The sequence below is a fragment of the Petromyzon marinus genome, unplaced genomic scaffold (genome assembly GCF_048934315.1).
Source record: "Petromyzon marinus isolate PM22_M1 ecotype Great Lakes invasive population unplaced genomic scaffold, UKy_Petmar_22M1.pri1.0 PM_Scaffold_14, whole genome shotgun sequence".
Classification (NCBI taxonomy): domain Eukaryota; kingdom Metazoa; phylum Chordata; class Hyperoartia; order Petromyzontiformes; family Petromyzontidae; genus Petromyzon; species Petromyzon marinus.
In genome coordinates this window covers 147111-159668 of record NW_027423102.1, presented here as the reverse complement: position 1 = coordinate 159668, position 12558 = coordinate 147111, and the positions used below count along the sequence as shown (strand labels likewise).

General features: G+C 52.2%; 1 protein-coding gene across 1 annotated transcript in view; it reads right to left on the bottom strand.

Annotated features, from left to right (window-relative positions):
- Positions 1–903: 903 nt before the first annotated feature.
- Positions 904–12558, bottom strand: part of LOC142922697 (dual specificity tyrosine-phosphorylation-regulated kinase 2-like) — a 100892-nt gene continuing 89237 nt past the window's right edge. The window contains exons 8-12 of the mRNA XM_076063518.1: positions 8290–8371; positions 7762–7934; positions 6393–6453; positions 5685–5802; positions 904–1315 (exon numbers count right to left, since the gene is read on the bottom strand). Coding sequence (XP_075919633.1) covers positions 1075–1315; positions 5685–5802; positions 6393–6453; positions 7762–7934; positions 8290–8371 — 675 coding nt within the window. The 3' untranslated portion in view covers positions 904–1074. The remainder of the gene's footprint in view (positions 1316–5684; positions 5803–6392; positions 6454–7761; positions 7935–8289; positions 8372–12558) is intronic.

The following is a 12558-nucleotide window of genomic DNA, read 5'->3' as shown; positions in this document are numbered from 1 at the left end:
AGACCCATACTCATAGAGACCCATGCTCATAGAGACCCATACTCATAAACACCCACAGAGATTCACAGAGACCCATACTCATAGAGACCCACAGAGACTCACAGAGACCCATACTCATAGAGACCCATACTCATAGAGACCCGCAGAGACTCACAGAGACCCATACTCATAGAAACCCACAGAGACTCACAGAGGCCCATACTCATAGAGACCCATACCCATAGAGACCCACAGAGACTCATAGAGACCTATACTCATAGAGATCAGCAGAGACCCATACACACAGAGACCCATACTCATAGAGACCCACAGAGACTCACAGAGACCCATACTCATAGAGACCAGCAGAGACCCATACACACAGAGACCCATACACATAGAGACCCATACTCATAGAGACCCACAGAGACTCACAGAGACCCATACTCATAGAGACCCATACCCATAGAGACCCACAGAGACTCACAGAGACCCATACTCATAGAGACCCACAGAGACTCACAGAGACCCATACTCATAGAGACCCACAGAGACTCACAGAGACCCATACTCATAGAGACCAGCAGAGACCCACAGAGACCCATACTCATAGAGACCCATACTCATAGAGACCCACCGAGACTCACAGAGACCCATACTCATAGAGACCCACCGAGACTCACAGAGACCCATACTCATAGAGACCCACAGAGACTCACAGCGACCCATACTCATAGAGACCAGCAGAGACCCATACTCATAGAGACTCACAGAGACTCACAGAGACTCATACTCATAGAGACCAGCAGAGACCCATACACACAGAGACCCATACTCATAGAGACCCACAGAGACTCACAGAGACCCATACTCATGGAGACCCATACTCATAGAGACCCACAGAGACTCACAGAGACCCATACTCATAGAGACCCACAGAAACTCACAGAGACCCATACTCACAGAGACCCATACTCTTAGAGACCCATACACATACAGAGACACACAGAGACCCATACACACAGAGACCCATACACACAGAGACTCATAGAGACTCATAGAGACCCACAGAGACCCATACACACAGAGAGAGCCTCACCGTGGCTTCACAGCTCTGGGGAGGGCCCGGCTGGTGGTGGGGAGGGCCCGGCTGGTGGTGGGGAGGGCCCGGCTGGTGGTGGGGAGGGCATGGCTGGTGGTGGGGAGGGCCCGGCTGGTGGTGGGGAGGGCCCGGCTGGTGGTGGGGAGGTCGTCGCTGGGGCTGGCGGTGTCGTCGCTCTGGAGCCAGCCGTGAGCCAGCGCCTGCTCCGGTGTCATGCGGAGTTCCGGATCCCAGCTAGGGTGAGGGGGGGCACGGAGGGGGGTGAGGGGGGGCACGGAGGGGGTTAGGGGGGGCACGGAGGGGGGGGGGAAGGACAAGAAGGGGGGTGAGGCGGGGTGAGGATATGACGTTCGCTAGACGTACGTCACGTTCCGATCTGATCGTGTCTGTACGTGTGTGTCTGTACGTGTGTGTGTGTACGTGTGTGTGTGTACGTGTGTGTCTGTACGTGTGTGTGTGTGTACGTGTGTGTGTGTACGTGTGTGTCTGTACGTGTGTGTGTACGTGTGTGTGTGTACGTGTGTGTGTACGTGTGTATCTGTACGTGTGTGTGTACGTGTGTGTAGGTCCGTCCGGCAAAACAACCCCCTACCTCCTCGTGGTGCCGGACGGGCAACTCTGCCGTGGACAGTGCTGTGGGGGGAGGTCCAATTTCGATTGGCTCCTCCCCTCATGGCATCTGTGTCCACCACAGGGTCTAAACGGGAGCTCTGGACGGGTGCGAGGGGCTGGTAACCCCTCCACCTTCAATTAATTACCACTAAACCGCGAATTAAGTATATAGCTAATAAGCTTGTGCCGGAGGCCCCGGGGGGCCAGGCGTCTATGACGTCTCCTGGCCAAACCCCAATTGGCGGAGCCAGGAGATTGAATATCTACCCTCGGGGCTCCTCCAGAAACAACGAAAAACCACTACGGGTGGCAACGTGGAATGTTCGAACGCTCACTGCGGAGGAGAGGCTGCCACTCCTCTGTCGGGAGCTGGACCGGTACCGCCTGGATCTCTGTGGCATTCAGGAGGTCCGGTGGACCGGTTCTGGCTCCTGCCACCATGATGGGTGGACAGTCCTCTACTCGGGGCAGCAGACTGCCAAACAACAGGATGTGGCTCTTCTGTTGAACAAAAGAACGAAGGGGGCGTGGGAGCGTGGCGGTGAGGTGTGGGAAGCTGTAAGCCCCAGGCTACTTTGGGCTCGCCTTCCCATCAACCGGAGGCGAGGAATGGTGGTCGTGGTTACTTATGCCCCCACCGAAGATGAACATCCGTGAAAGGATGCAGGCAAAGCCAATGAGTCAGATGCCTTCTATGACCTCCTGTCACAGGTGCTGGCTAAAGTGGCCCCTCGGGATAGAGTCATCATGTTGGGTGACTTCAATGGCCGAGTTGGTCATGATGCTGGCACCTGGTCTGGAGTGATTGAAGGGCATGGGCCAGATCAGCTCAATAACAACGGTAGGAGGCTGCTAGATTTTTGTGCAGCCCATGGGCTTGTAATTACCAACACGCTGTTCTGGCATCGGCGCATCCACACAACATCATGGATGCATGCCGGGTCCAAGCAAGAACATCTGCTGGACTACATAGTTACGGACCAGCGGATGCGAGCCCATGTCCTTGACACCAGGATCTACCGTGGAGCTGATCTGCCCTCTGACCATTGACTAGTCATATGTAAGATGCGCCTGCCATTCTTCCACTCCGGTGGTGGGTGTACACCCAGGACCCCATGCCAACCTAAAGTGGCCTGGTCTCAGTTATCTGATGAAAGTTGCAAGCGAGAATTTAATCATCGCTTGCGGCTGGGATTGGCATCGTCCCCGACTCCTCCTGATGTCGAGGGGAAATGGGCGAGGTTTAGGACTGTGACTCATGCAGCTGCAATGGCTGCTTTGGGTACGCGGTCCAGACCTCCCCAGAGACCCTGGCTGACAGAGAAGGTGTTCAGGATGGTTGAGAAAAAACGACAGGCCCACTGTCATCGGCTACAGAATCCCACGTCAGAGAATGAGGAGGCTTACCGCAGCCTTCGCTCGGAGGTTCGGAGAGCCGTGAGGCGCTGCAAGGATGGGTGGTGGTCGCGGGTTGCTGAGGAGATGGAGTCTGTCTCCGTGGCCCGTGATCACAAATCTCTATTTAACTCCATCAAAAAAGTAACCTGCAGCGCCACACCTATTACCATCATTAGGGGGAAAAACGGTGATCTAATCTCCAACCCCCAGGAATAGGTTTGCAGATTTGCTGGGCATTTCTGTGAGGTCCTGGGGGAGGGAAAATCCCTCAGCCAGGAAAACATCGTGGCACAAAGTGAGGATGACCCTGCTGAGGCTGCGGTGCCTCAAATATTGGAAGAAGTCACCCCCTGTGAGTGGCTGGCTGAGGTGCCATCTGTTGAGGAAGTACTGAAGGCGATCCGGAGTCTGAGACCAGGAAAGGCAGCGGGCAGAGATGATCTCCCATGCGAAATGCTGAGGGAGGGTGGCGTTTGTGCACAGACTGCCCTATATGACATCATAACAACAGTCTGGACCACTGGACGGGTTCCGCAGGATTGGAAGGATGCCCTGGTAGTCCCCCTTTTTAAGAAGGGGGACCGCACAGACTGTAACAACTACAGGGGCATCTCACTCCTCAGTGTGCCGGGAAAGGTCCTGGCAAGGATTATTCAGCATCGCCTTGCCAGGCACGCTGAGGAGAGGCTTGCGGAGCCCCAATGTGGTTTCAGGAAAGGGCGGTCCTGCACAGATGCCATATTTTCTGTCCGTCTGCTACAGCAGAGGTGTAGGGAATTCCAACAAGACCTACATCTCTGCTTTATTGACCTGGTCAAGGCCTATGATACCATCAGTAGGCCTGGGCTCTGGGTTGTTCTTCGTGCTTTTGGAGTACCTGACGCTCTGCTCACGATCATTAAGGACCTTCATGATGGTGAGCGGGCCCGGGTAAAACTACGTGGCCGGGAGTCAGAGCCATTACCTGTACACCTTGGGGTGCGACAGGGATGTCCTCTGGCTCCCACATTATTTAACATCTATTTTGACCACATAGTTCGTGAAGCCTTCAATAGCTGTACCGGGGGAATCTCTATATGGTACAGATATAATGGGAGGCTGATCGATGCCCGGGTGCGGTCAAGGGATGGCTCCGTATTGCTCAACCACGTTATGTATGCTGATGATTGGGTAATAGCTGCTCATTCAGAGGAGGAGTTGGAGACGCTGCTGCTGAGACTGGAGCGTACCACTAAGAGGTGGGGCCTTACCATCAGCCCCACCCAAACTAAGCACCTGCCTGGGTATTGTACCATCGGACACTCCACCCCCACAACTCCCAATCGGTGATGGGGCAGTTGTGGAGCGAGTGGAGAGTTTCCCATACCTGGGCAGTGTGCTTATGACCGGCTCCAGTTTAACAGCAGAGGTCTCACTCCGAATCAGTCGAGCGGCAATATCTTTTAATTGGTTGCGTAACGCTGTGTGGAAGCTACCTGGTCTCTCGCTCCGCACTAAGCTTCAGGTCTTCTCGGCCACCGTCATTCCCTCCCTTCTCTACGCTTGCGAAACGTGGACCCCCCTAATTGAACATCTTTGCCGGTTAGAAACATTTAGGCTGGCCTGCCTACGATCCATCTTGGGTTTAACCAGACTGGATTGTGTGAGGAGCTCACAAATCCTTGAAAGATCTGGGCAAGGTCCCATCGGTGAGCTCCTCCGGCGGGCAAGGCTGCGATGGCTGGGTCATGTAGCCCGCATGCCCAGCCACCGCATGCTGAAACAGCTTTTGTTCAGCCGGATTGAGGGGGCTAAACGGGCACGGCACGGGCTAGAGAAGAGATGGAGTGACGTGGTACAGGAGGACGTGGAGCTGAGTGGACTTGCTGATGACTGGTACCAGCGGTGTCAAGATCGGCCTCTGTGCAGGAGGCTCGTGAAGGACGCTACTGGGCAGTTGGAGGCAGTCGCCCTCCAACAACAACAGAGGGCGGAGGAGCGACGCTCACAACAACGAGCGGAGCGCCGGGTGGCTAAAGCACAGCAGGTTGGCACAGTAGGGGGCACAGGTGGTGCATCAGCCAGTCATCTCAGTCAGTCGACCTGTGGCACCTGGGTCTGCCCCGTGACCTCCTGCCAGCGGGCGGGTGTTCGACACTTCACGTGGCCTCAAGGTGCACATGGCCTGGCACAAGCGTCGTGGTGACATCACTGCCACTTAGTGGCGTGTGAGTGTGTGTACGTGTGTGTACGTGTTCGATTCCCGCTCACAGCCAACACCAGTGACTGCGATTATCTGAACAACCGGTCCTGGTCCTCCCCTCGGTCGACTCAGCCTCAAAAGAGTACCTGGTGCGGTGTGTAAACATCTCCAACCCTGAGACAAAGGCGGCCGGGCGTGGTGCTGGCCACCCACCCCCTCTGTGTGTGCCACAGCACCGGCCTTCATAGATGCTGCTACTCGCTACTACTAACAGCACTTGCCCCTACAGTCTGCTAGAGGCTACACGGGGGATTTTGTCTGTGTGTAGGTGCTGCTACTCGCTACTACTAACAGCACTTGCCCCTACAGCCTGCTAGAGGCTACATGGGGGATCTTTGTCTTTGTTCTTACTGTAGGCAGTTTCTGATAAAGTTCACGAGCTGAGCTCCACATCCCCACAGCACGAAATGCAGGGGAATGCTTCCCGGGTGACGCTTCGTGGCCGGGCAGAGAGGATGGCCGAATCGGTCTGCAGGAGAGCGAGAGAGACAGAGAGAGACACAGATAGACAGAGATAGAGAGATAGAGAGAGATGGATAGAGAGACAGGGAGAGAGACAGAGAGAGACAGAGAGATAGAGAGAGAGGCAGAGAGAGACAGAGACACAGAGAGAGACACATAAAGAGATAAAGAGAGAGACAGGGAGAGAGAGACAGACACACGCACAGTGTCACTAACCACCACGTCAACAACATATCAACTCACCCACCCACACCGACTCCCACCCACCCACTTACTCACCTAACTACCTATCCACTCAACCCACCTACCACCCGACCTATCCACCAACTCACCCACCCACCTACCCACCCACCAACCTATCGACCCACCTATCCATACTTGGGTTGCTTATCAACCCCAACCCAGGTCGTAATTGAGTGGGCCCAAACCCCAACCACCACCTCCTCCCTACCGCTCCCCCCAGGCCCCCCCCACCACCACACCACCACCATCGCCACCACCACATCAACAACACACCACACCACGACACCACCACCACTGAACCACCACCAACACAGCACCACCACCACACCACCACCACACCACCCTTCTACTCACCAAAGAAGTGCTCTTTGTTGCGAGATCTCTCCACCATTTCTTTTGGAGGCATGCCCAGGATCTGCACAACCATTTCAAGACAGCGACAAAGAGAGACACGCTTGTTACACGCATTTTACACGCATGTTACACGCGTGTTACACGCATGTTACACGCGTGTTACACAGAGAGACCCATAGAGATTCAGAGACATATAGAAACATAGGGACTCCTAGAGACCCATACATAGATGCATAGAGACCGACAGAGATTCAGAGACTCACATAGAACCATAGGGACTCACAGAAACCCATACAGAGACCCATAGAGACCCATAGACTTACATAGAACAATAGGGACTCACAGAGACCCATACATAGACCCATAGAGACCCATATACTTATATAGAACAATAAGGACTCACAGAGACCCATACAGAGACCCATAGAGACCCATATACTTACATAGAACAATAGGGACTCACAGAGACCCATACAGAGACCCATAGAGACCCATAGACTTACAAAGAACAAAAGGAACTCACAGAGACCCATACAGAGCACCTTGGAGATCTAGAGACTCATATAGAAGGACAGTGACCTACACAGGGACCCAAGCTACAGCTAAACTATTTTTCTTTAACCAGGTAAGGCGCCCACAGAGCTACGTAGCTATTTCTCATCGGCCGTATGGCAGAAAAAGATCTCTATGTGACATTGTCACATTGAGCATTATGGGTGCGTAGGTGGGTAGATAGGTGGGTAGGTTGGTAGGTGGGTGGGTGAGTGGGTAGGTGGGTAGATAGGTTGGTAGGTGGGTGGGTGTGTCGGTAGGTAGGTGGGTTGGTAGGTGGGTGGGTGAGTGGGTCGGTCGGTGGGTTTGGCGAGTCGGTGGGTCACTGGCTGGGTGACTGGCTGGGTAACTGCGTATTTGTCTGGGTGTCTGGCTGGGTGATTGGCTGGGTGACTTACTGGGTGACTGACTGGGTGACTGGTCAGGTGGCTGGCCGGGTGGCTGTGTGTCGGGCTGGGTGACTGGCTGGGTGACTGGCTGGGTGACTGGCTGGGTCACTGGCTGCGTGTCTGGCTGGGTGACTGGCTGGGTAACTGGTCAGGTGACTGGCTGGGTAACTGGCCAGGTGACTGGCTGGGTGACTAGCTGGGTGTCTAGCTGGGTGTCTGACTGGGTGACTGGCTGCGTGACTGGCTGGGTGTCTGACTGGGTGACTGGCTGGGTGTCTGACTGGGTGGCTGGCTGGGTGTCTGGCTGTGTGGCTGGCTGGGTGTCTGGCTGGGTGACTGGCTGGGTGGATGTCTGCGGGGCCGGTCTGGGCCAAGTCTCCCGCTTGAGGTGTCCCCCCCCCTTTCCCCCAAGGAGGCTCCCCGGTCACCTCGATGCAGCATGCCAGGTGGTCGTCGCGGCCGAAGGAGAGGAAGAGGTCCCTGCCGGTGGCCATCTTGGCGACGGTGCAGCCCAGGGACCACGTGTCCGCGGCGCAGGTGACCGGGTAGCCCAGCAGCACCTCGGGCGCCACGTAGACGAGGGTGCCTCCCACGTGCGAGGCTGTGCGGACGACGGCAAGCGACAGCGGCGGTGATGGTGAATGTGGACTGGGTACGTGCGCGTGTGTGGGGGGCGGTGGTGGGTGGGTGGGTGGGAGGAGAAACCCGCACACAGACACCCACACACCCACACACACACACCCACTCACACACCCACACACCCATAACCACACACCCACACACCCACACACCCACACCCACACACCCACACACCCACACACACACACACACAGACACCCACTACACACACCCACACACCCACACACACAGACACCCACACACACACCCACACACACACCCACACACCCACACACACCCACACACACAAGTGCAGGTGTATGAGGGTCACCACTCACGTGGACGGTCCACAAAGAAGCTGAAGCCAAAGTCGGTGACTCTGGCAACGCGGCTCGCGATGTTTTTCACCAGAATGTTGCCCTGGATGGGGAGCGAGCGGCAGGGAGAGAGAGGATTCACACTCAGCGGGGTCAAGGCGTCGAACACTCTCTAGGACTGTACGTCTATGTACGGTAACTACCTCTACTTATGAACGTTCAGCTTGCGAACTATCAGAGATACGAACCAAACCCAGTCCGTACGCTCCAGTTGCTGCTGTTCAGAACCGAGAGTTCATAAGTTCGATAGATGGCGGTCGTGGCATCTACATCTGCAGAACGTGAAGAACCAGTGGTAATCTACATCTGCTGAATGTGAAGAACCAGTGGCATCTACATCTGCAGAACGTGAATAACCAGTGGCATCTACATCTGCAGAACGTGAAGAACCAGTGGCATCTACATCTACAGAACGTGAAGAACCAGTGGAATCTGCATCTACAGAACGTGAAGGACCAGTGGCATCTACATCTACAGAACGTGAAGAACCAGTGGCATCTACATCTGCAGAACGTGAAGAACCAGTGGAATCTACATCTGCAGACCGTGAAGAACCAGTGGCATCTACATCTGTAGAACGTGAAGAACCAGTGGCATCTACATCTGTAGAACGTGAAGAACCAGTGGCATCTACATCTGTAGAACGTGAAGAACCAGTGGCATCTACATCTACAGAACGTGAAGAACCAGTGGCATCTGCGTCTACAGAACGTGAAGGACCAGTGGCATCTACATTTACAGAACGTGAAAAACCAATGGCGTCTAAATCTGCAGAACATGAAGAACCAGTGGCATCTATATCTGTAGAACGTGAAGAACCAGTGGCATCTGTGTCTACAGAACGTGAAGAACCAATGGCGTCTACATCTACAGAACGTGAAGAACCAGTGGCATCTTCTTCTACAGAACGTGAAGGACCAGTGGCATCTACATCTGCAGAACGTGAAGAACCAGTGGCATCTACATCTGTAGAACGTGACGAACCAGTGGCATCTACATCTGCAGAACGTGAAGAACCAGTGGCATCTACATCTACATCTACAGAACGTGGAGAACCAGTGGCATCTACATCTACAGAACGTGAAGAACCAGTGACATCTACATCTAAAGAACGTGAAGAACCAGTGGCATCTACGTCTACAGAATGTGAAGGACCAGTGGCATCTACAGAACGCGAAAAACCAGTGACATCTATATCTCCAGAACGTGAAGAACCAGTGGCATCTACATCTGTAGAACTTGACGAACCAGTGACATCAACATCTACAGAACGTGAAGAACCAGTGGCATATTCGTCTAAAGAATGTGAAGGACCAGTGGCATCTACATCTACAGAACGTGAAGAACCAGTGGCATCTACATCTACAGAAAGTGAAGAACCAGTGGCATCTACGTCTACAGAACGTGAAGGACCAGTGGCATCTGCGTCTACAGAATGTGAAGAACCAGTGGCATCTGCGTCTACAGAATGTGACGAACCAGTGGCTTCTACATCTACAGAATGTGAAGAAGCAGTGGCATCTACATCTGTAGAACGTGATGAACCAGTGGCATCTACATCTACAGAACGTGAAGAACCAGTGGCATCTTCATCTACATAACGTGAAGAACCAATGGCATATACATCTGCAGAACGTGAAGAACCAGTGGCATCTACATCTACAGAACGTAAAGAACCAGTGGCATCTTCGTCTACAGAACATGAAGGACCAGTGGCATCTACATCTGCAGAACGTGAAGAACCAGTGGCATCTACATCTTTAGAACGTGACGAACCAGTGGCATCTACATCTAGAGAACGTGAAGAACCAGTGGCATCTACATCTACAGAACGTGAAGAACTAGTGGCATCTACATATGCAGAACGTAAAGAACCAGAGGCATCTACATCTGTATAACGTGACGAACCAGTGGCATCTACATCTGCAAAACGTGAAGAACCAGTGGTATCTACATCTACAGAACGTGAAGGACCAGTGGCATCTACATCTACAGAGCGTGAAGAACCAGTGGCGTCTACATCTACAGAACGTGAAGAACCAGTGACATCTACATTTAAAGAACGTGAAGAACAAGTGGCATCTACGTCTACAGAATGTGAAGGACTAGTAGCATCTACATCTACAGAACGCGAAAAACCAGTGACATCTATATCTCCAGAACGTGAAGAACCAGTGGCATCTACATCTGTAGAACTTGACGAACCAGTGACATCTACATCTGAAGAACGTGAAGAACCAGTGGCATCTACATCTACAGAATGTGAAGGACCAGTGGCATCTACTTCTACAGAACGCAAAAAACCAGTGACATCTATATCTCTAGAAACGTGAAGAACCAGTGGCATCTACATCTGTAGAACTTGACGAACCAGTGACATCTACATCTACAGAACGTGAAGAACCAGTGGCATATTCGTCTACAGAATGTGAAGGATCAGTGGCATCTACGTCTACAGAACGTGAAAAACCAGTTGCATCTGCGTCTACAGAATGTGAAGAACCAGTGGCATCTGCGTCTACAGAATGTGAAGAACCAGTGGAATCTGCGTCTACAGAATGTAACGAACCAGTGGCATCTACATCTACAGAACGTAAAGAACCAGTGGCATCTTCGTCTACAGAACGTGAAGGACCAGTGGCATCTATATCTGCAGAACGTGAAGAACCAGTGGCATCTACATCTTTAGAACGTGACGAACCAGTGGCATCTACATCTGCAAAACGTGAAGAACCAGTGGTATCTACATCTACAGAACATGAAGGACCAGTGGTATCTACATCTACATAACGTCAAGAACCAGTGGCGTCTACATCTACAAAATGTGAAGAACCAGTGACATCTACATTTAAAGAACGTGAAGAACCAGTGGCATCTACGTCTACAGAATGTGAAGGACCAGTGGCATCTACATCTACAGAACGCGAAAAACCAGTGACATCTAAATCTCCAGAACGTGAAGAACCAGTGGCATCTACATCTGTAGAACTTGACGAACGAGTGACATCTACATCTGCAGAACGTGAAGAACCAATGGCATATTCCTCTACAGAATGTGAAGGACCAGTGGCATCTACATCTACAGAACGTGAAGAACCAGTGGCATCTACATCTACAGAAAGTGAAGAACCAGTGGCATCTACATCTACAGAAAGTGAAGAACCAGTGGCATCTACGTCTACAGAACGTGAAGGACCAGTGGCAACTGCGTCTACAGAATGTGAAGAACCAGTGGCATCTGCGTCTACAGAATGAAACGAACCAGTGGCTTCTACCTCTACAGAATGTGAAGAAGCAGTGGCATCTAAATCTACAGAACGTGAAGAACCAGTGGCATCTACATCTGTAGAACGTGAAGAACCAGTGGCATCTACGTCTACAGAATGTGAAGGACCAGTGACATCTACATCTAAAGAACGTGAAGAACCAGTGGCATCTACGTCTACAGAATGTGAAGGACCAGTGGCATCTACAGAACGCGAAAAACCAGTGACATCTATATCTCCAGAACCTGAAGAACCAGTGGCATCTACATCTGTAGAACTTGACGAACCAGTGACATCAACATCTACAGAACGTGAAGAACCAGTGGCATATTCGTCTAAAGAATGTGAAGGACCAGTGGCATCTACATCTACAGAACGTGAAGAACCAGTGGCATCTACATCTACAGAAAGTGAAGAACCAGTGTCATCTACGTCTACAGAACGTGAAGGACCAGTGGCATCTGCGTCTACAGAATGTGAAGAACCAGTGGCATCTGCGTCTACAGAATGTGACGAACCAGTGGCTTCTACATCTACAGAATGTGAAGAAGCAGTGGCATCTACATCTGTAGAACGTGATGAACCAGTGGCATCTACATCTACAGAACGTGAAGAACCAGTGGCATCTTCATCTACATAACGTGAAGAACCAATGGCATATACATCTGCAGAACGTGAAGAACCAGTGGCATCTACATCTACAGAACGTAAAGAACCAGTGGCATCTTCGTCTACAGAACATGAAGGACCAGTGGCATCTACATCTGCAGAACGTGAAGAACCAGTGGCATCTACATCTTTAGAACGTGACGAACCAGTGGCATCTACATCTAGAGAACGTGAAGAACCAGTGGCATCTACATCTACAGAACGTGAAGAACTAGTGGCATCTACATATGCAGAACGTAAAGAACCAGAGGCATCTACATCTGTATAACGTGACGAACCAGTGGCATCTACATCT